The sequence below is a fragment of the Ascaphus truei genome, chromosome 10 (assembly GCF_040206685.1).
Source record: "Ascaphus truei isolate aAscTru1 chromosome 10, aAscTru1.hap1, whole genome shotgun sequence".
Classification (NCBI taxonomy): Eukaryota; Metazoa; Chordata; class Amphibia; order Anura; family Ascaphidae; genus Ascaphus; species Ascaphus truei.
The window spans coordinates 36,599,551-36,620,708 of NC_134492.1; the positions used below are offsets into that span (position 1 = coordinate 36,599,551).

Below are 21,158 nucleotides of genomic sequence, written 5' to 3' on the forward strand. Positions count from 1 at the left end.
GACGTGCTATTAGAGAGCGTTGGGGTTCCTTACAATGTATCTGATCTCAGACGCGCTATTAGAGAGGTTTGGGGTTCCTTTTCAATGCATCTGATCCCAGACGCGCTATTAGAGAGGGTTGAGGTTCCTTACAATGCATCTGATCTCATTTGAGATTCTGTATAAATTCACAATATAATTATAGGGTTCCTTAACAAACAAAAAAAGTTTAAAATCACTTGTCTAAGCCATCATTTAGTGGCTAACTGTATTGGTGGACCTTCAAGGAATGGACCAGGGTTTTAGCCAAGGTCAGTCGCCCCTTTTGCCTCTCTCGGTGTGCCAGTGTCAGACTCTGAGCTGTTTGGGGCAGGGACTTGTGTGTAAGTGAGAGAGGGAATGAGGGCTGGGCTGTTAATCACAGGGTGAGTCACCACATTACATCTTTGTGTCTGTAATGAGTCAGGTTACACAGCACTCATAAAACACACCTGAGTGGGACAGGCACAGACAGCAAACGAACGGCGAGAGGCACCAGTAACCCACAAACCTAACGCAACAAGAACCGGGGTCCCACTTCTTCATTATGCCGGGTCTGTGGAGGTGCCTTGCACAGCTGCTGCCCTTTCTGCTTGTGCTGTCGGTGACGGGGAACTCAGGCAGAGAAGGTGAGCAGCACGATCCCTCCGCCCTTGTTAGATCGTGGTGGGTTATGGGTAACATAATTTGCCTTTATATAATAGTGAGTAGTGTATGTTTAACCCCTCTGCTGCCTGATGCCTAAAGATAAAAGAAAGTTTGAGCAATGAACAAATGTTCAATGCCCAATGCGTTTCACGCGCCTCTGACATCAACGGGGTTAATCACAATGGTTGGCAATGCTTTCAAAATGTGTCTGTCAACATAGGTTAATACCAGGGCATTGTAGGTATGTATGTAGGTATGTATTTATGTATGTATGTATGTATTTATATAGCGCCATTAATGTTAATCGCGCGTCACAGCAGTAATACACGTGACAATCATATAAATATCAAATAATATAAATAACACATCATAGGAAGAAGCGCTTCAGACATAAAAGTGACATTTAGGAAAAGGCGTCCTTGCCCCGAAGAGCTTACAATCTAATTGGGCTCTGTTACTGGAGGTGACGGGGTTAAAACCCTGATCTGGGACAATTTGCTGGGTTTCAGTCACTGTGACCATTATCTTTCTCTGTGCCTGGCAGACACACAAATGAGGTTGGGCTGTGGGGCTTTTACTTATTGTTTTATAGCACCAACCCTATATGCAAAAAGCAGAGAACCTAACCAGTGTATGGAACTGAGAACCAGACATTGTACAACAACAAGCTGGCCGGAGCCCTGCCCCCAAAAGCTTACAATCACGGTGGTGCCGAATGCCCTCTTACTATTGAGAAGCCGCTGTCGGGAAGGACCTTGTTGGTTATTGCTGTGGGTTTCATGCCAGGGACGCAAGGCTCACATTGCAAAGCTATCCTAAATTCTATTAAGGGTTCTATTTTGACTGGTCTAAAGCACAATTTAGGTACCCAGAGGGCAGTAAAATGTCCAATATCATGTCTATTGTTTACACTCCGTGGGGATCTTTTTATCAGTTGACACTATGGAAACAACATAAAACAAACAAAGATGCCCAAAGCTACTTCCAATGTGACAAAAATACACAGTGCAATACCTATATATTCTCTTGAAAAAGGGTAATTTAGTTTAACCCTTTGGCCAAAGCGTCTTAAGGCCGCGCTTATAGTGCTGGCAACGGCGACACGACCGATGACGTCACCCGTCGCCACAAGCAAAAGTTGCAATTTGATTTTTAGCGACGTCGCTGGCGACAAGGCCAGTGACGTCACTAAAGGGGACGGGCTGCATAATTTGATTGGTTTAGAGAAAGTCACATGTGGCGGCTGCCTCAAAAAAAAATCAAATTTACCCGGCTTCAAAATTTTTAGTCGCTCCGTCGCGCTTACTATAAGCGCTTTCGACGGAATCAATGGATTTGTTTCGGAGCGACGTTGCGTCGCCGTCGCAAGGCACTATAAGCGCAGCCTAAGCCTGCTGCCACTTTCAAGGCATGGCCCACTATGGAAACACCTCATATCAGATACCTGTGCACAGGAGGTGTTTTATTTGTGTATGTAAAGCATGGGTGGGAAACTCCAGTCCTCAAGGGCCGCCAACAGGTCAGGTTTTCAGGATCTCCCTGCTTCAGCACAGGTGGTGCAGTCTTCAACTGAGCCTCTGATTAAACCACCTGTGCTGAAGCAGGGATATCCTTAAAACCTGACCTGTTGGTGGCCCTTGTGGGCTGGACTTGCCCACCCCTGATATGAAGGCACGATTGATCCCACTGGTGTCCCTTTGCAAAGCAAAGATGAACAATATGAGAAGCTGCCGTGAAAAAGCCAGAAAACAAGAAACCGTTGTTTTAATGCAGCTCACAATTTGTGGTTACACATCATTTTTTCGTAATGTTAGTTCACAAAGTTTACCTCTCATTTTAAAAAATGGGCAGATTTGCTGAACCTCAAAGAGACCAAAAGAGGCATATTTTGTGGATCAACAGTCCTAAACCTGGGACTTACTAAGCTCCAATAAGGGGTATCAGAGCTCGAACCGGCAATCAACTGTTATGGACTTGTACTGTATGTATGGTGGTTAACGCCAGCCTTAGCTATGATACCCCTCATCAGAGCTTATTGAATCCCCCCCACCCCGCAAGGGGTTTATTCTATAAACGGTGAGAGCGCCATCTCAGCACTATTGACTTTAATTAGGCTTTCTGTGCTGTATGTATGTATGTATATCTTTATTTATATAGCGCCAAAAGTGTACTAGCACTTCACAAAGAATACAGTACGGGGAATTATAATAATACAATAAGCGCAGCAAAATCAGACAATAGGAAAGGAAATCCTTGCCCCGAAGAGCTTACAATCTACGTGTAGCCCCTAAGTGTCTGAAAAGTTCATTATTACCCAATTACAGCTGAATAATGGTGATGCATCAATAGACAAGGTGATTTGCCAAAAGCCCCACAAACCATAATGGGCTGGAACGAACCCATAACTTAATAAACTCAGCGTCTCTTACCAGCAGACCACTCTCCTAACTTGGCCATAGAAGGGAAAGGTATGCGGGAGGAGGGTAATAGCGAAGGGATCCGGAGAGTAACTCTAGATGAAGGTGTATTAGGTGGGAGGATATACAGTATATGGAATGATGATCGTCACTCGGGTCTATAAGGGTGGGGACCCTGTGCATACATACACTGTTATACATATTATAATCTAACGAGCTTGGAATGTTATCGTGTTATAACCTGACGAGAGAGGGACTGCAAGATCTGTGCAGAAGACAGAATTAAAGGAGCTTTTTATACAGAGCGCTTTGAACGGTCTGTGGGAAAGAGAAACCGGTTTAGGAGAATCTCATTAAGAGTCTCTGATTTTAAAGTCACGTTTAGTAGAGATGAGCGAAACCATCCAAAATGCATCCGAAAAATTGCACGTGAGGTTCCCCCCCAACCCCCCAAACAATGTGATTCCCCGCAAACGTCTCGCAGAGCCTCAAAGGTCTAATAATGTGGCTAAGTTAGCAAACTTTCCGCGAAATATCCTGAGACCGTGCGCAAAACGTGTGCGCGAGCTATTTATATTCTCCGCATGAAGCTAATCTGGCAATTTCAGAGAATTTGGCAAATTAGCATATTGCATGAAACTGCAATGCACATTCACTGAATGGAAACAAAAGAAACAGCGCACAACGCTAAATAGTGAAGCAAGTAATGCTATATATTAGTAATTACAGGGTAATAAATCTGCGTACATCAAAACAGTGGAATAGGTGCATTTAGTGTGTTTCACACAAGTTACCACTCAGCAACTGTTGTCAGAAGAGTCTGCAGCTTGCTTCTCTCAGCGGGGGCGCTACATTGGTTCAGGAGCAGGATTAATGTCCAAAACACCTCATCCAGCAGTACATCGCTCCCAAGGGGATTTCCCTTTACAGCAACCAGGCTCCGTTGCAGGTATTGGTGCTTGGTGGGACCGCTCGCGCTTCCAAGCCGTCTGGTGCAGCTCGTGTAACTCAGCGAGCAGATCCACTGTACAGGGGTAAGACCTCAGCTCTGCAAGGGTACACTCGGCGTGCCACGTTGTCGCTCCGTCACGGGATACTGCGTGATGACGTCACAGTCTCCGCAGCAGCGAGGGAACCGGCAGGGAGGCAGTCAAAGTCTCTCAAAGTCTCTCATATGCCCAAAATTACCACCGGGAGTAATACTAGCAGGGTGAAGCCAATGGAGGCAATGGCAATATTAAGGCACTAGATAAAAATCATCCAACATGTTTCGTAGAATAAACTACTTCTTCAGTAATTACTAATATATAGCATTACTTGCTTCACTATTTGGCGTTGTGCGCTGTTTCTTTTGTTTCCATTTCTTAGAGTGTGGGGGGTGCTGAGCCACCCCCTGTGTTTATAGCAGCAGACGCCTCTACAAATACACGGTTATGTGATATAATTTCTTCATATATACACCCTCACTGTGGTTATTGTGATTTATTTCTTGGTCACTTATTTATGTGGTTTAGTCACTGCACTATATTTATATTCTAAATTCTGGGTTAGATAGTAGCGCACAGTATTTTCTCTGTTTTTTACATTCACTGAATGGCTGGCGAATTGTCTGCACATCTTTACTGGGCCAATTTGGCATGATTAGTGAGCGCATGCGAAAGGTTCTCACATCTGTAACGTTAAGGGAATAACCAGCCCATACATGCACACTAACAGTTGGGGCCTCCAGCTTGTTTTCTTGAGCTGTAAATAACATTGTACGTCAACTGACAAATGTCTAACAAATAATATTTAATATTTGACTTTTCCTCTCTCTCCATCTCTCTTGTTATCTCCTCTGCTCCCACGTTCCTTCTCCCCTTTGTATCTTTCCATCTTTATTCCGGGATCAGTCTGTAATTGCAATGGACGGTCCCAGCAGTATGTGTTTGTTTGACCCAGTTTTGCTGGTACAGACCGGTGCTGGGTTCCGTTGTATTAACTGTAATGGAGACACTGACGGACCCCACTGTGAGCGCTGCAAGGAGGGCTACCATCCCAAGCCTGGGGGGAGCTGTGTCTCCTGCCAGTGTCATCCTGATATACAATACTGATATGGGGACAAAACCACTGGAAAAGTCAGAAAGCACTCAGTGCTAACACTATCAGAGACACAGTACAATCTGAGGTTAATGACAGGACCATCCAAACCACTTCCACCTGCATAATCACAACACAAATAACAGCCAGACCAGAAAGATGCACACTTATGTATAGACTTCCCAACACTAGACAAAAACACTTCTTCCCCCAAAACACACACACTTGTATACAAGCTCCTCAGAAACACGTTGGGCCATATGTAAGTGGTGCTAGTCTTTGGGCCATAAGTTGCGACACCGGTGTGTTATGGCAGAGCACCGCTTAGTAAACATGGCCCATAAATTCCTACACAAAAATCACTCGAAAAAAACTGCCGGTTTGCCCAAAGAGGAAAAAGAAATACTTGGACCCGCTCGCAGACACCCCAAGACACACACACACACACACACACATCCACACACACACACATTCACATGCAAAAAAGACCCACGCCTGTCTACGGGCACCAAATAAAAACCTTCATGTATTCAACAGGCATCCGAATCCCCCCGCGCCCCCCATTTACCCAGGAATCCTATTCTCATTCATCCTCTCATTGCAGGGTCCCCGAGCACCCAGTGCGATAACGGCGGGCGCTGCAGCTGTAAGCCGGGCGTGATGGGCGAGAAATGTGACCGATGCCAGCCTGGCTTCCACTCCCTCACCGAGGCTGGCTGCAGGTAATGGTCTTTAGAGGGTGCACCCCCCCTCCCTGCCAGAGAAGCCAGAAACAAAAGACTACTCAAAGCATTGATCATGGACCAAGATTGTACCAAGTAGCATCACCTTTTATCTCCAGGCATAGAAATGTATTTACTGTTGGTGAAGTCTCTCCTTTTCTGTTCCACCCCATATAAAGGTTTATTATGGTACATTTATAAGGGTGAACAGTGTATTAACCTTGTTATCTTATGCACAGCACTGCAACAGTTTAATGGTGCAGCCACCATACCTGCCCACTAACTCACCTTTGTAATAGAGACTGCGCCAGTGTTTCCTCATCCTCTACCTCAGTGGTGTTCAACATTTTTTTGTTAAAAAACCCTATAATTGTATTATGAAATTCTGCTGAACCCCAACCCCCTCTATAGTGTTTAAGATCAGATGTATTGTAAGGAACCCCAACCCTCTCTAATAGCGTGTCTGAGGTGAGATGTATTGTAATGGACCTCAACCCTCTCTAATAGCGCGTCTGAGATTAGATGCGTTGTAAGGAACCCAAAATCTCTCTAATAGCGCATCTCAGATCAGATGCATTGTAAGGAACCCCAAACCTCTTTAATAGCGTGTCTGAGATCAGATGCATTTAAGGAACCCCAACCCTCTCTAATAGCGTGTCTGAGATCAGAAGCATTGTATGGAACCCCAACCCTCTCTAATAATCTGTCTGAGATCAGATGTATTGTAATGGACTGAGATCGGATGCATTGTAAATTCTTCTGAATTTGGAACCATTTTCAAATTACCTGAAAATTGCAGGGAACCCTTAAGGGACGCCCTAGGAACCCTGGTTGAAAAACACTGTTCTACCTATTGATAACAAAATAGGAAAGAGACCAGATTGATACAATACCTGGAGTAGATTCCGATCACTCAGGTGACCAGGAGTCACTTGATAGGTATGGGGACCAGTTTGTGAGAAATGTGGCGAAGAGAAAGGGGTAATATGTGTTCCATGCTACCCTTAGGAAACAGGGCTGCCAGTGTGACCCTGCAGGCAGCAGTCGGGCATGTGACACAGAAGGAGCGAGATGCGTGTGCAAACCCACCGTCACTGGAGAAACATGTGACAGGTAAATATAACCTTTACTGTGCACTGATGGATGCAGTGCGAGTCTGCACAATAAAGCCAATATAATGTGACACTGCATTATTCAGTTTAATAATGCAGTATTGATGGGCTACATGTCTTAGCAGTGAGCCGCTCAAAAGTAGGATGTGACAGCAATACTACCCATCAGCTGGTTTAGCTCACACTGTTAGAGCTGTGGACTACAAAAGCAGTGGTTGTGGGTTCTAGGCCGCTTGGGTCTGACACCTTTCCAGTCATTAAGTTTGTGCCTTAGGCCGCGCTTATAGTGCCGGCGACGTCGCCCGAAAACAAATGCATTGTCGCCGCCGCATGCGCTTATAGTAAGCGCGACGGCGACAAAGCGATGGGGCAACGTGATATTTTGAAGCTGGGAATATTTGATTTTTCAGGGGCTGTCGCCTCATGTGACAGCCCCTGAACCAATCAATGACCTGGTCGCCTGTGACGCTGCCGTAAAGCGAAAAACAATTTTCGCTATCGGCGACGTGTGATGTCGCCGTCGCGGGCACTATACGCCCGGCCTTAAGCTTTTCAACTCTATGTAGTTGCTATGGAAATCCTTTTAGGAAGTTTGGGATGGGACCGATTTAAATATAGCAATGTAGCAGTGCAGCAATTTGTGGTGTCGTATAACTGCAGTTAGGTGTAAATATTGCATTGAGTTGCGCTGAGATAGCTTATATTGCAATGGCCTGTGGTGGAGTTAAATGGAACGTTGTGTGTTGCAGTGGAACGCGATATAATGTGGTGTAATGTAGTAAAATGCAGCCTGATCCAGGATGAATCACATGTAATTCAGTATCCTGGTGTCTCTCACAGGTGTAAGCCAGGATATTACCACCTGGATGCCACACGTTTGGAAGGTTGCTTACAGTGCTTTTGTAATGGTCACTCTGCCAGCTGCAGCAGCTCCAGTAACTACAGTGTGAGCAAGATCACCTCTTCCTTCCAGAAAGGTAAACAACAGAGAGCTTTGTCTCCCAGCTTCAGCTTCCTATTAGCAGTGTGGTCTCCCAGTGTGAGCTTCCTGCCAACCATACTTCCAGTGTGAGCTTCCTGCCAACCATACTTCCAGTGTGAGCTTCCTGCCAACCATACTTCCAGTGTGAGCTTCCTGCCAACCATACTTCCAGTGGGAGTTTGCAGCAGTTCCCCCTCTCCCTGATATTGTACACGTTCTCGGCATTAATGTGTGTTTCTCCATATCCTGCAGACACAGAAGGTTGGAGCTCGACCCTAAGAGATGGATCCACAGCTCCAGTCCCCCTGCGCTTGTCCCGCCAACAGAAAGAGGTGTATATAGCATCAAGACAGCCAGAGCCTCTGTACTTCAATGCACCAGGTACGGTATTAACACCTTAATGCATCAGAACCTTTTTCTTAATGGAGCCTTGGTATCGCAGAAACACCCATTTTATTCGAACCTTCTGCCTATAAGACGTTTGTACTTTTAAGAACATTCCCTCTATCCCAACCCTCTCTTATTAGGACCTCCCTTAACTCCGGATACCATCTTTTCAGCTCACCCCTCTAACAGGATGCCAGCTCATGGAATCTCTGTAAATCAGTATTGCTGATTTGAGGAAGAGAGGGAATTCTCAAGAGCTTGTCTTATAAATATACAGTAAAATGTTCGTCCAAATTAAAAAAAGGTATCACCTAATACCGAAGTACTTATTTACTCTGTACTAACACGGCTATTTAATATATTTGTTTGTATATCTTCTCAGATCTTGTATCATATGCACTGGAATATTAGGCATAAAAAAAAAAACATTTTATTTTTATTCTCTAAAATGTAAGAAATTTGCAAAGAGATATCTAAAGGCTTCTTAATCATAAACATTTAGCATAATTACTGCACAGAACATGAAAACACGGTTTAATCAAATGTGACCTTAAGAATTGCGTCACGGATTGTCCCCTGCAGACATAACCTGTGTTCTCTCTACAGGGCAGTTCCTTGGAGACCAGTCTCTCAGTTATGGACAAGTTCTGACCATAAGTTTTCGTGTGGATCGGGGTCGGCGCAGGGCGGGGCCTGAGGATTTGGTGCTGGAGGGGGGCGGCCTGAGTGTCCATGCCCCACTTACCTCTTCCAAAACTGCATTGCCCTGCAGGTTACCCCAAACATACACATTCAGGTGAGGTGACAGTGTGGACACACAGTCTCCACAGGGGCTTGGGGGGCTGCAATATTCAGGGGGTAACCTTCACCAACCTTCACCCATTACTTCAACTTATTCCTCAAACCCTGTATGTTACCCATTCTGACACAAAAACTGAATGTTCAGTGGTGTTTTTCAAAGACTTGGGGTTTATTCAAGACCTATTACTTTCCCCCCACACTAGCCTAATTACATCCCCAAATTGCCAGGGTCAAAGGGCTCAAATGAATGAGATTTAAGAGCTGTGAGCCAAATGTCCATTGCATGGCAAATGGATAATAATTACAATTCCAAGAAATGAATAGGCGACCTCATAGCTTGCTGGAAACTTTATAGTCACTTAGTTTTGCTTGCGCTGTACGGCTATCTGTGCTGTTCTGGCCCTCTAGCCCATTGTAACGAAGGGGTAGGGTCAGGCAGGTTAACTTACTCCCTTTAGATGCACACTTCTTTCTTTCTGTTCTTTTATTGCAAAACAAACAATAACAATATGGATGAGGCAGTAAGAGATGTGTACTCACAGACTGCTGGATCCAAAAGGAAGTAGGCTAGTCTGAACACACAGGATATAGTAGGACTAACTGTATAAACAGGGTTTCTGGGAGAATCTAACAGGGGTCTGTGCTGTAGGCAACAGACAAACCAGGGAGGGAAGGATACATTTGTTGCAATATTACACTGAACAGTGACAGGAATCACATAACAGGGAGAAATGCACAACTAGTTTCAGGGTAAGTGTGCTGGCATCCAGAGAGCAGAGAAAAAACATAATCCTGTTCCAGGACATGCACTTTTCCATTTCCCTTCTTCCTCAAACTCCTTCTTCCCCTTTTCCTCCCCATCACAGGCTGGATGAGCTCTCTGGGAGCCCCTGGACGCCTCGTCTCAGTCACTTTGAGTTCCGACGCCTCCTGAGTAATGTGACCGCACTTCGAATCCGTGCCACCTATGGGGAATACAGTACGTGACGCCTGGTGAAAAGCCACACTCCACTGCTGCACAGACCTGCAGAGCATCACTTCGAAACTCCCCCTTGCTATAGACATCAATTCTAGGCATTAATGCAATAATCTGTTTAATGCCAGATGGAGCTGCAGAGCTTTGCTCTTATAAATCATCAATAAAACGGGACTTTTCCCAATAATTGATCTTAAATGTCACCCCTTTGTTACTACAGAGGCCTAAACCCTTCCCAACCAGAGTCTGCAGAACATTGTTCCATTAACTCTTTATCAGCTGCCATCCTGCAGAAGATCTCTTCATGCACTAATCTGTTAGATGAATGGACATGTTGTGATGGAGAAGTAGCTCATTAGTAAGGACACTGCCTTTAAAGCAGGAGACCCCGGTTTAAATCCCAGTGTCCGCTGTGCTTATGATCTTGGGCAAGTCCCTTTGCCCCCTGTGCACCAAATCACACTGTAAACTCTTCAGGGCAGGAACTATTACTATGTACTGCGCTGCATAAAGTGTCAGCGCTATTTAAGAAATTATATTATTATTATTATACATATATCAAAACACTTTGTTCCTTTCTCTCTTGACAGGCACAGGATATCTACAAACTGTGACTCTTGTATCAGCTCATCCTGTTACGGGTGTCGCTGCTCCCTGGGTGGAGCAATGTGATTGCCCCCCTGCCTACCAGGGGCAGTTCTGTGAACGATGTGCCCCAGGATACCGCAGAGAGTCCTCCCAACGTGGTCCTTTCAGCCCATGCGTCGCCTGCAACTGCCAGGGTGGAGGCCTGTGTGACCCAGATACTGGTGAGTGGATCAACATTGACAGTGCTGACAACACTACATTGGCACTAAAGGGTTTAAAAAGAGAATACAGGCATACCCCGCATTAACGTACGCAATGGGACCGGAGCATGTATGTAAAGCGAAAATGTACTTAACGTGAAGCACTACCTTTTTCCCACTTATCGATGCATGTACTGTACTGTAATCGTCATATACGTGCATAACTGATGTAAATAACGCATTTGTAACAGGCTCTATAGTCTCCCCGCTTGCGCACAGCTTCGGTACAGGTAGGGAGTCGGTATTGCTGTTCAGGACGTGCTGACAGGCGCATGCGTGAGCTGCCGTTTGCCTATTGAGCGATATGTACTTACTCGCGAGTGTACTTAAAGTGAGTGTCCTTAAACCGGGGTATGCCTGTATATATTGGAGTATTGGAGAAACAAGAGAAAAAGCGCCCGATCCATGTGTAAAATCTGGTAACAAAATTTTAATAAAAAATCACAAGACAAAATGCACACTCACAATTTGTCAATGCAAATTAATACATTTCACCTAATCATATTATATTTTGATAATCATATTTTTTAGTGTTTTTTGCAATAATAGTTCATCATTCATCATTTTTTATTCTATATTTTTTGACACACAACAATTATACATATACAATTTTTACATTTTTTATATTTTACACACACTCACCATCAATACTTATGACCACCATCTGAGTTCCTATATATATTTTATAATAATACATTTTTACAAATGTTTTATGCGGGTCATCTGTGCTAACATTTGTTGTGGTTTGTTTGTTGTCAGGAGTCTACTGTGGGGCTAGTATACACCCAGGTGCTGTTGAATCTTTCAATTAATATATATATATATATATATTACTCTTATTTAACCACCCAAACCTCACACCCATGTTAAATTCCCATCCCTCTCTTCAAACCCTCCCCAGGTGACTGTTACTCTGGGGATCAGGATCTCGATAATGAGTGTGCCGACTGCCCCCACGGGTATTACAATGACCCACGAGACCCGCAGAGCTGCTTACAATGTCCGTGCGGTGCTGGCTTTGGCTGCTTACTGTCACCAGAGACCGAAGAAGTTGCGTGTGACCACTGCCCCGCGGGACTGACTGGTGAGTAGTGGGACAGCTCCAGACATTGTGTATATGCAGCTCTCTTATATTTTTGGATATTTGCCCTTCAGTTTATTTTCCACCCCTTGACCTTGGATCGTCCTTAGGTGCTGGATACATAGAGTAGCCTCTTTGTGCAAGTGTTGTTGGTTTCTGTTTGTTGTTTTTACAAATTCATTCTAAGAAAAGAATTAAAAATGCATAAAGTATAAGATGAATTTTGATAAATCCGAATTGCAACAAATGATACACTTGAAATTCAGATAAAGCCAGTTTAGATTAGGCAGCTTTATCCTGTGGATTTCTAATGCCGCGTGGGGTCCATCTCCATTGGGGATCGTACATTTAAAGTGTGCAGGAAAGATTTCCCTGACGTTCTGAATTGGGGGACAATCGTACGCAGCTGTGACTGAATGCTGGTATATCTGTGCTCTGCATCTTTACAAGAAACTCATATCAGAGATTTAAATGGAACATGTATTCCTCCAAGGCAAAGAGCATATTTAATTAAAGATGAAAAGGGCAATTGCCCACAGTCATTATTATAAGGCTATATACAGTGATATACTGTATATACTTTTAGAACCGGAGTCTAATAACGAAGGAGCTATTTAGTTGCGTCTTTTGATCAAAACATGATTTAAGTCTTCTAACCCCATCAAGGTAAATGTCAAATATAGCGGGTACCTACACTGAATGAATACAATATCTTACTGTCCCATGGACAAAGCTTTGTGAAATAAAAAAAGTGCCCAGAAAGGGTTAAATGAAGAGAGCCTCATGCTTTTTGTGACTTGGTGCAATTAATAGCTGGCATATGCCAGTAAACAAAGTTCCCATATTATGAAGAGAAACTGTGGGTGCACAAATTCCCTAGTGTAAAATAATAATACATACACATTTCTCTTATTCCTGTCAGCCATGGGCACTCACCACCTCTTCAGTGGAGAGTTTAGACTGAAACGGAGGTGTACACCTATTTGCTAATTGGGGAATTGGTGAGGAGTTCAGACCTGATAGGAAGGGCCAGGCACCTCTAGAGAACTGTTTAGTAGAACAGAACCAGGTGAGTTAAAACCTACCCCCTATTCCGGACAGTACGATATGGCATTCATTCAGCGTAGGTACCTGCTGCTATTTGTCGTTTACCTTGATTGGGGTTAGCAGGCTTGAATCATGTTTTTGCAAAATAGAGTCCTCCTTGACGCTGGTACTTGTTACTCTTGCACAATGCAGTACATGAAGAAATGAAAAAAAAAAAAAAAAAGTGTAGAGAACAATAATGAGGTATTACACAATTTAAAGGACAAAATCCACCTCTGTGTAATTTACCAAATATTGGTATATAATAATTGTCTGACTGTTTACATTTCATCAGGTTGTTTTTGTGAACAGTATTTATATATTGTATATATTTGATTGTCAAAGGGTATAACGCTATAGTTGTGTATTTGTTCCAGTTGAATCATGTTTTGTTATTTGTTCTAAATGTAGAAATGCTAGTAAATTGCAAGCGGATTTGGGAGGGAGCGCTGGAATTGTATTTTTATTTTCCGTAAATGTAAGGCCAATCTTTTTACCATACTTCAGAGAGGGAGTAGCGCAGATTATAAGTATTTCTTTTCATGCGTTTCCCTGGTCTTGCAGGAAAAAATCGTAACATTTTGTGAGAAGGTAATAAAAGATTTTTGAAATGGAAATATTTAAAGACCTGTTATTTGTTCATTTGAAGATTGGGAAAAATCCTCAGTTATCACCGATAGTAAGAGTAATGATAACATTGGATAAAAAAGTAATCCTGAAACAGTGGGATTCATCAAATAGCTCAAGTCAGAAGTATTGACGACAGAAAAGAGGCCCTGAGTGCATTCGAAGTGAATTCTAGGAAGGTTTTTTTTAATTAATTTTTTTAACGGGTGTTATATTTACAATCACTCCCTCTCCATCAAAGAGATTCCCTAACTAAAGTTTTTGAGGGTAATGAATGGGTGCGCTTTAAAAATGAGGGAGAAAATGAATGGCATTTGTTAATACTGGTCCTGCATTTCCATGGTGATTGTTTTGTGGGGAATTTTTCTAGATTAGAAAACTCTTTCCTAAATTATGATTTATAATCTGTATTTACATTTTGCTTTCTATCTTCTTATATAAATGTCAATACTTCTTCGTTTTGTCCAGCTTCTCATTTTGCGGTACTTCGAAAGTTAGGGGGGAACATTTGCTTCTGCATCGTTGCCTTATATATTGTGTTGTGTGTTATTATTGATATGTAGAAGTTTTTTCTTTTTCCTGTAAAATCAAACTATTTTGTTTGAATAAAATGATGTACAAAAACTATTGGAGTAGGCATTAGGGGGTTAGATAACACAGGTGTGCAAACTGGGGGGTGCAAGACTTTTTTGGGGGTGCGCGGCTCACTTACCCGGCTTAAGTCGACTTCAGTGTCCACGCGTCTCCATGGCAACGCGGCGTCATGCGATGTGATGTCACATGACCCAGCGGCGTCAAATGACGCTGTGGGTCACGTGACGGGACTTCACATACACCGAGGGGTCATTTGACGACGCAGGGGGGGGGGCGACACAGGGGGAGAGCAGGCAGGGGGGGCGCAGCGCATGAAGTTTGCACACCCCCGACATAGCAGGGTCTCAAATGGAATAGGGGCAGAGTGAACGTTTCCGCTGCCAGTTTTAGTGCAGCAAGATTACATGGGATTGTAAATCAGGTTGCTGAGCAAATGATTCATGAAGATGTGGAAATGGGAAATTCAAAGTTCCCAGGTCTCCAATGAGTGACGGCTACACTGCCCAGCCATCTGCACTGGGTGATAACCGCAATACATTCTTTGATAGAATTCAATCCCTCTTGGTATCATAAGTCTCCCGTGCTTGGCATCTCACCACTTTACTTAAGTAAATATGAATCAGTTTGTTCTTGCAAAATGTGGCAACTTTTATTTAGATTTGGCCAATAATGTGCCACAAGATTCTATCTGCAAAGATAAATGATAAAGAAATAGCTTAGAACGTATTGAGCGCATGTGTTATACCTTTGTGCAAGTCCGGGATCTCTTTCTGTCTTCTCTTGTTAAAGCTGCAAACCATGTAGCACTGCGTGATTTTTTATTTATTTGAGGATTGAAGCAGGGGGTCTTTGTAGCTGGACTGTGTTAATTTCAGCTCCGTGGACCCCCTGCTTCCAGAGATATTTACCTCCATAGGTGCTGCCGGTATCTTCATTAGGCACACAAGTTCCCTGGCTGCAATGGCGGCTTAAATGCCACGCGTCACACTGGCCAATAGGAAGCCATGATGTCACCCCTTGCAACTTCCTATTGGCCCACATGACCTGGACATTTAAACTCCACAGAGATACCGGCACTCCATACGGAGATAAGTATCTCTGGAATTAGGGTGTCCCCAGAGCTGTAATTAACACCGTTCAGATACAGAGACCGCCTGCTTCAAACCTGTGATTAAAAAAAACAATGTTAAAAAAATTGCGCAGTGCTACATTTTTGGCTACTTTAAAGGCTTTGAGGGTCTGACTGCCACCTTGTGGAGATATTTAGCATTCTCTTAGTTTGCTATGTCACTTAAAACCATTTTTGATACTAAAACAGAAGAAATCGCCGACAAGGGGATACATTCTGCCTGGTCCCATCACAAAGCCCCTGCATTAAGCCTTAAGCATCCCGAATGTTATTTTCCTGCCAGGATCTCATGAATACATTGATGAGATGCTGAGGGAATATATCAGGACCACTCTATGCGTAGGAAGGATTACCATGGAGTGAGAGAATAAGTGCTATTTTTTCCATGTTGTTATACTGTTTTTTTTGTTACTCAAACTAGAAGCCACAGGATAATTTTTTCCTTGGGGAAGTAGCACATGATACTATAGCTGGGGCATTCGGGAATGAGCCAGAAGAAGGGCCATTGGGTCGAAACGTTTCCCCCTTAATAATTTAAATGCACATATTCACATGTCTGATTAGTCTTCCTGGCTATTCTACCACTTGTCTATTTTCAGTCTTGTTTTTAGTTTTTGTCTTTCATCATTTGTTCCCTCTTCTCGTTTTTTAATTTAGTCGATGGACAGTTAAGTAATTTGTACATGTTAACCTACTTCTCTTTACCTTGTGCAAAGATAGCAGGATTAACGCATAGCATTGTGAATTTGCTACTTAATTGGGACCAGTTATTGGCTGGTGTGAGATGTGTACCCTCACATAGAGCTTAATCTGTATTGTAAAAGTATTTTGTGAGACTGCTGTGCAAACTTATGTTGACCTTTGCTTGCTTTTTCAAGGACACAGAAAGATATGACATTCTGTATATCATACTTTGATACATGTTTATGCTATCTGCTCTGATTATTACAATGATCCAATAATACAGAATTTATTCTGTGCAAAGTTTTGTTGTTTGTTATTTTTTGTAAAGTGATGGTGTGTGTATGTAATATATATATATATATATATATATATATATATATGTGTATATGTATATATATATGTATGTATATATATATGTGTATATATATATATATATATATATATATATATATATATATATATATATATATATATATATATATATATATATATATATATATATATATATATATATATATATAATATTTCTGACTATTGACCACTTTTTGTCCAGAGGACCTGCGACCCATTGCTTTGCATTGTTGCAGGCCCCAGTGGCAGGTTAAGGGTTAATTACAGATGAACTGAGCTATCACCTATCAATTTAGGTTCCCGGTGCGAGGTGTGTGCAGATGGATATTTCGGAGAGCCACTGGGGGAACGTGGACCTCGCCGCCCCTGCAGGCCCTGTGAATGCAACAACAATATTGACCGCCACGCGGAGGGCAACTGTGACAGGGTAACTGGAGAGTGTCTGAAATGTATCAACAATACAGCCGGATTCAACTGTGACCGCTGCAAAGATGGCTTCTACGGAAACCCGCTGGGACCAAACCCTGACCTCAAGTGCAAAGGTATTGTGGATGATGATATCTGACCACTGTGGGTAAATGGCATGTAGAGCCATGTGGTAGTGAACATTTTTAGATGGCTTCCCATCCAGGATTGCCACTGATGTATCCTCTAAGCCTGCGGTGCACCCAGGGGAGGCGCGAGATTATTATTTTGGGGGGTGGGGGGCGGTTGCAGAGGTCCCGCGCTCTTCCCCAAGGCATTTAAATTAAATGCTGGGGGAGCGCGCGAGGCCTCTGCAACCTCTACTTACCGGGATTCAGCCGTGACGTCACACGACGCCACGCAAGGTAAGGAGGGAGTTGGCACACAACGGAGGTGAGCAGGCGGGGGGGGGTGGGGTGGCGCAGCCCCTGCTCTAAGCATCTGATGCCATCACTTGGCATTGCCACTGATACAGTACATCACACATGGCGCATTGTCCTCACCCAGCGTTGTTATTAGTTTATTATGCACAGTAGTGCCTCAACTGAGCACTTCCACTGATGTATTATTATACACTGCACAACGGAGCCTCCACCCAGATCTGACACGGATATAATATTTTACGTTGAACAGTGTTCCCACTTGCTATTGATATATTATATACACTACACTGTTCCTCCTCCCAATATTGCTACTGACGTATTATGTACACACTGCAGGAACAGAAGCTCAAAGGGCGCTCCACTGGGCTTGTGTGAATATGGTGCTGGTGTATTGGAGGCTCAATGTTCCAGTCCCACTAAGGACCTTCATCCAAAGTAGAACCCAAACATCGACCCTTCAATAAATAAGCACTATTATTGCCACAAGTCCCGTGGCGTGCCGTCTCATTTTCTGTTCCTGCATGTGATCCTCATTCAGTGAGGAAGGCAGTGCACCCGTGGCACCCGTGGCACCCGTGGCAGTTCTTGAAAAAACTGTGAGTGCTCCTTTGCCCTATTTGTTATTTACACACCGGACAGGGCCCCCAGCTAAATGTGCCACTGATGCACAGTGGTCAAAGCACAATGGTGCTAAGGGAGACCACAACCTTCTCATTTACATCAGAGGACCACAACTTTTCTTCTGATCAAATTATAGTTCCACTTTGTGTAAAGAAAAATAGATTTAGTTTAAGAAGCCCCTGTTCCTTTGTACGTGTAAATACTTCACAATTCTGCATATAATGTGGTCAGAATAGCTTTTCCACAATGTTACATTTTGAATCTGTTTTAAGTGTGGTACAGTACGGCTACATTTTTAAGCCACTTTCACCACTGCTGGTGCATTATATTATATATCTTATACCCTGTGCCTTCTCCCAGGTTTGCCACTGGTGTATTAGTATACTGTACACTGCATGATGCCCCAACTGATGCACTATTACAGTATCCTCACTGAGTATTGCCACTCCTGTATTACTATACACTGCATGCACAGTGTACATTTCCTCTGCCTAGCATTGCCACTCATGTGTTATTAAGCGGAGCACCTGCCACCATACATCATTGCCATTAATATATTATTACATGGTATACAGTGTCACTGCCACTGATATATATTATAGACTGCATAACACCTCCAGCCAACATGTCACTGAAATATTACTGCACCTTGCACATGCCTCAACCAGCATTGTCATAGGATACATAACTATAAGAAGAAGGAGCGGCTCAGGAATAAAGGCACTGTCTCTGGCACTGAGAGTTTCAAGCAGGGGAACCTGGTGAAATTCCCGGTGTCGGCTCCTTGTGACCTTGGGCCGGTCACTGTATCTCCCTGTGCCTCAGGCACCAAAAAACACAGATTGTAAGCGCCACAGGGCAGGGACCTGCGCCTGCAAAATGTCTCTGTAAAGCGATACGTAAAACTAGCAGCGCTATAAAGAATATAATTATTATTATAAAGCACATGCTATTAAACGCTTCCCCTGATGTATGCTGCATTGCACAATGTTCCCCAACTATCTTAACATTACACTTTCTTCCTCTCCCACAGCCTGTTACTGCCACCCAATGGGTGCTGAACACACAGGGTGCCAGAAGGATGTCTCCTGTCTCTGCAAACCTGGTTTTGAGGGTGAGAATTGTGATCGCCCGCAGTGCCCGAGCTGTTACAGTCAGGTCAGCGAGAAGGTAATGCCATGCAGGACACTATCACTCACCATGGGACTGGGGACACCTTGCGTGTACGGTCCCACCTGCTCTCACGTGTTCTCTCCCCCACTCACTGGGCCTCTATCCTCTCCTTTCTTTTTGAACTACTTGATCCCCATTTGCCCCACATCATTTTAAGTAATTGGTAAGTCTGTTGGAAGGAGTGAGCACTGGCCCCTGAAGTGGGGGCCTTCTGTTTAAATTTTGCACAGCTCAGCTAACAATACAAAAAGTAGCAAAAACAATATATATATATATATATATATATATATATATATATATATATATATATATATATATATATATATATATATATATATATATATATATATATATATATATATATATATATATATATATATATATATATATACAGGTTTCGACAAACCTATACATTTGCACACCCCGGGCGAGTGGATTTAACATCATAGCGAGCTCCTATTGGCCCAAGCAGCACACGTGTGGTACTAGGTGGCGAGTACATTTTTTTGTTCGGCGAGTAGATTTTAGTGAAAAATGTATAAAATAATATTGTCATGCATTCATAAAAAGTTATATACACGTGCAGAATAGCTACCTTTAACAATGCAAAGAGTATATATAAACTATGTATAAATATAGGCACAAAAGTACAACAAATCTTTTAAATAGTCAATATTTCTCCTCCGCTATTACCTGCTTCATCTCATTGGGCAATGCATGAATGTGCAGTTAGTCAACACGTTTCTTCATTTCCTATGGCCCTATTCTTACTGGCTGATTTCTTTACAGTTTAATCTGTACAGGAGGCAGCTCCAAGCATTGGACGGTGCAAACGCTGGCCAATCTCCAGTCAGAGGCGAGCTGGATGAGCGAATCAGAAAGGCAGAAGAGGCTGCACGAGGCATGCTAAGAGAGGCAGAGACTGCTCATGGTAAGAGGGAGGCCAAAACAAAGAAAAGGATAGGGAGTGATCACCTAGGAACCATACTAATTTAATGAAAATTCGATAATTATCACGTGGGTGCAAACCTGTGAACTGAAGTGAATCAGGAAGGTGACGAGCACACAAGACAGTGCACTCAGAATAGAATTCACTTAGATGCACACCACATACATTAAAATATAACCTTTATTGACATTACATAAAACATATATTACCGATAATGTAGGTGTAACCAAGATTAAAAGTAGATTAAATTAAATATGACGACTGTCTTACATCTACTCTAGATATAAGCCGCTGAATAGAAAATGATGCTAATAATCTAGGAGATATAAGGCAGATACAGCCGTGGTATAGGTAGACCACCATGGTAAGAGGGAGGTCAACACAACTGAGAGAGAGAGTGAGGCTGATGTGGCAATTGAGTAGCGCTGTGTAATGTTGACCTGGTCGGTCCAATGTGCAATGTTTGAGAAGATGGACTAAGAAATTTGAGCGAAGGGAAATGTTTGTACTAAAGATTCCTTCGTATTTTACTCTTTTTAAGTGTAAGCAACTTTTCACTGCAATACCAACAGTCTCCATTGCAAAAATAACAAAACGAGTCAACCCCCCCAGACCCTCCAAGATTTGCAAATCACAAAAAATTAGCACATGTAAGGGTTAATTTCAATGGCTGGGTAAGATGTTGATGCTCGCCGAAATTTGGCAAAGTTTGCTACTCTTGTCACGTTTTCACTAATTGGGAATGGCCCAAGTTCTCCAGTTTCACATAATTGTGTAATGTGAGAGCTCCCAATTGCTAAGAAAGGAAGTTACAACTACTCCAGTGCCACGGTGGCATGGAATACAGTGCAAAGCAGTGGCACTGCAGGTGTTACGGGATCTTGTCAATGTGTTTTGAAATGAAAGTGTAAGTTGAACTCCCCTATGAATTGAACATGCTTGGAAATAACAGTGGTCCGTTGTATCAATGACAGCTATATAAGCAAATCTGTGTTTTATGTCAGCACTGGGGTTGCCAAATGTCT

General features: G+C 43.1%; 1 protein-coding gene across 1 annotated transcript in view; it reads left to right on the forward strand.

The window, feature by feature from the left end:
- Positions 1-427: 427 nt before the first annotated feature.
- LAMC2 (laminin subunit gamma 2) overlaps positions 428-21,158 on the forward strand; it is a 31,174-nt gene continuing 10,443 nt past the window's right edge. Inside the window, exons 1-12 of the mRNA XM_075616581.1 lie at positions 428-647; positions 5,767-5,884; positions 6,893-6,997; positions 7,837-7,973; positions 8,231-8,359; positions 8,972-9,161; positions 10,033-10,145; positions 10,733-10,951; positions 11,892-12,074; positions 16,839-17,084; positions 19,045-19,181; positions 19,974-20,115. Of these exons, the coding sequence (XP_075472696.1) occupies positions 566-647; positions 5,767-5,884; positions 6,893-6,997; positions 7,837-7,973; positions 8,231-8,359; positions 8,972-9,161; positions 10,033-10,145; positions 10,733-10,951; positions 11,892-12,074; positions 16,839-17,084; positions 19,045-19,181; positions 19,974-20,115 (1,801 nt within the window). The 5' untranslated portion in view covers positions 428-565. The remainder of the gene's footprint in view (positions 648-5,766; positions 5,885-6,892; positions 6,998-7,836; positions 7,974-8,230; positions 8,360-8,971; positions 9,162-10,032; positions 10,146-10,732; positions 10,952-11,891; positions 12,075-16,838; positions 17,085-19,044; positions 19,182-19,973; positions 20,116-21,158) is intronic.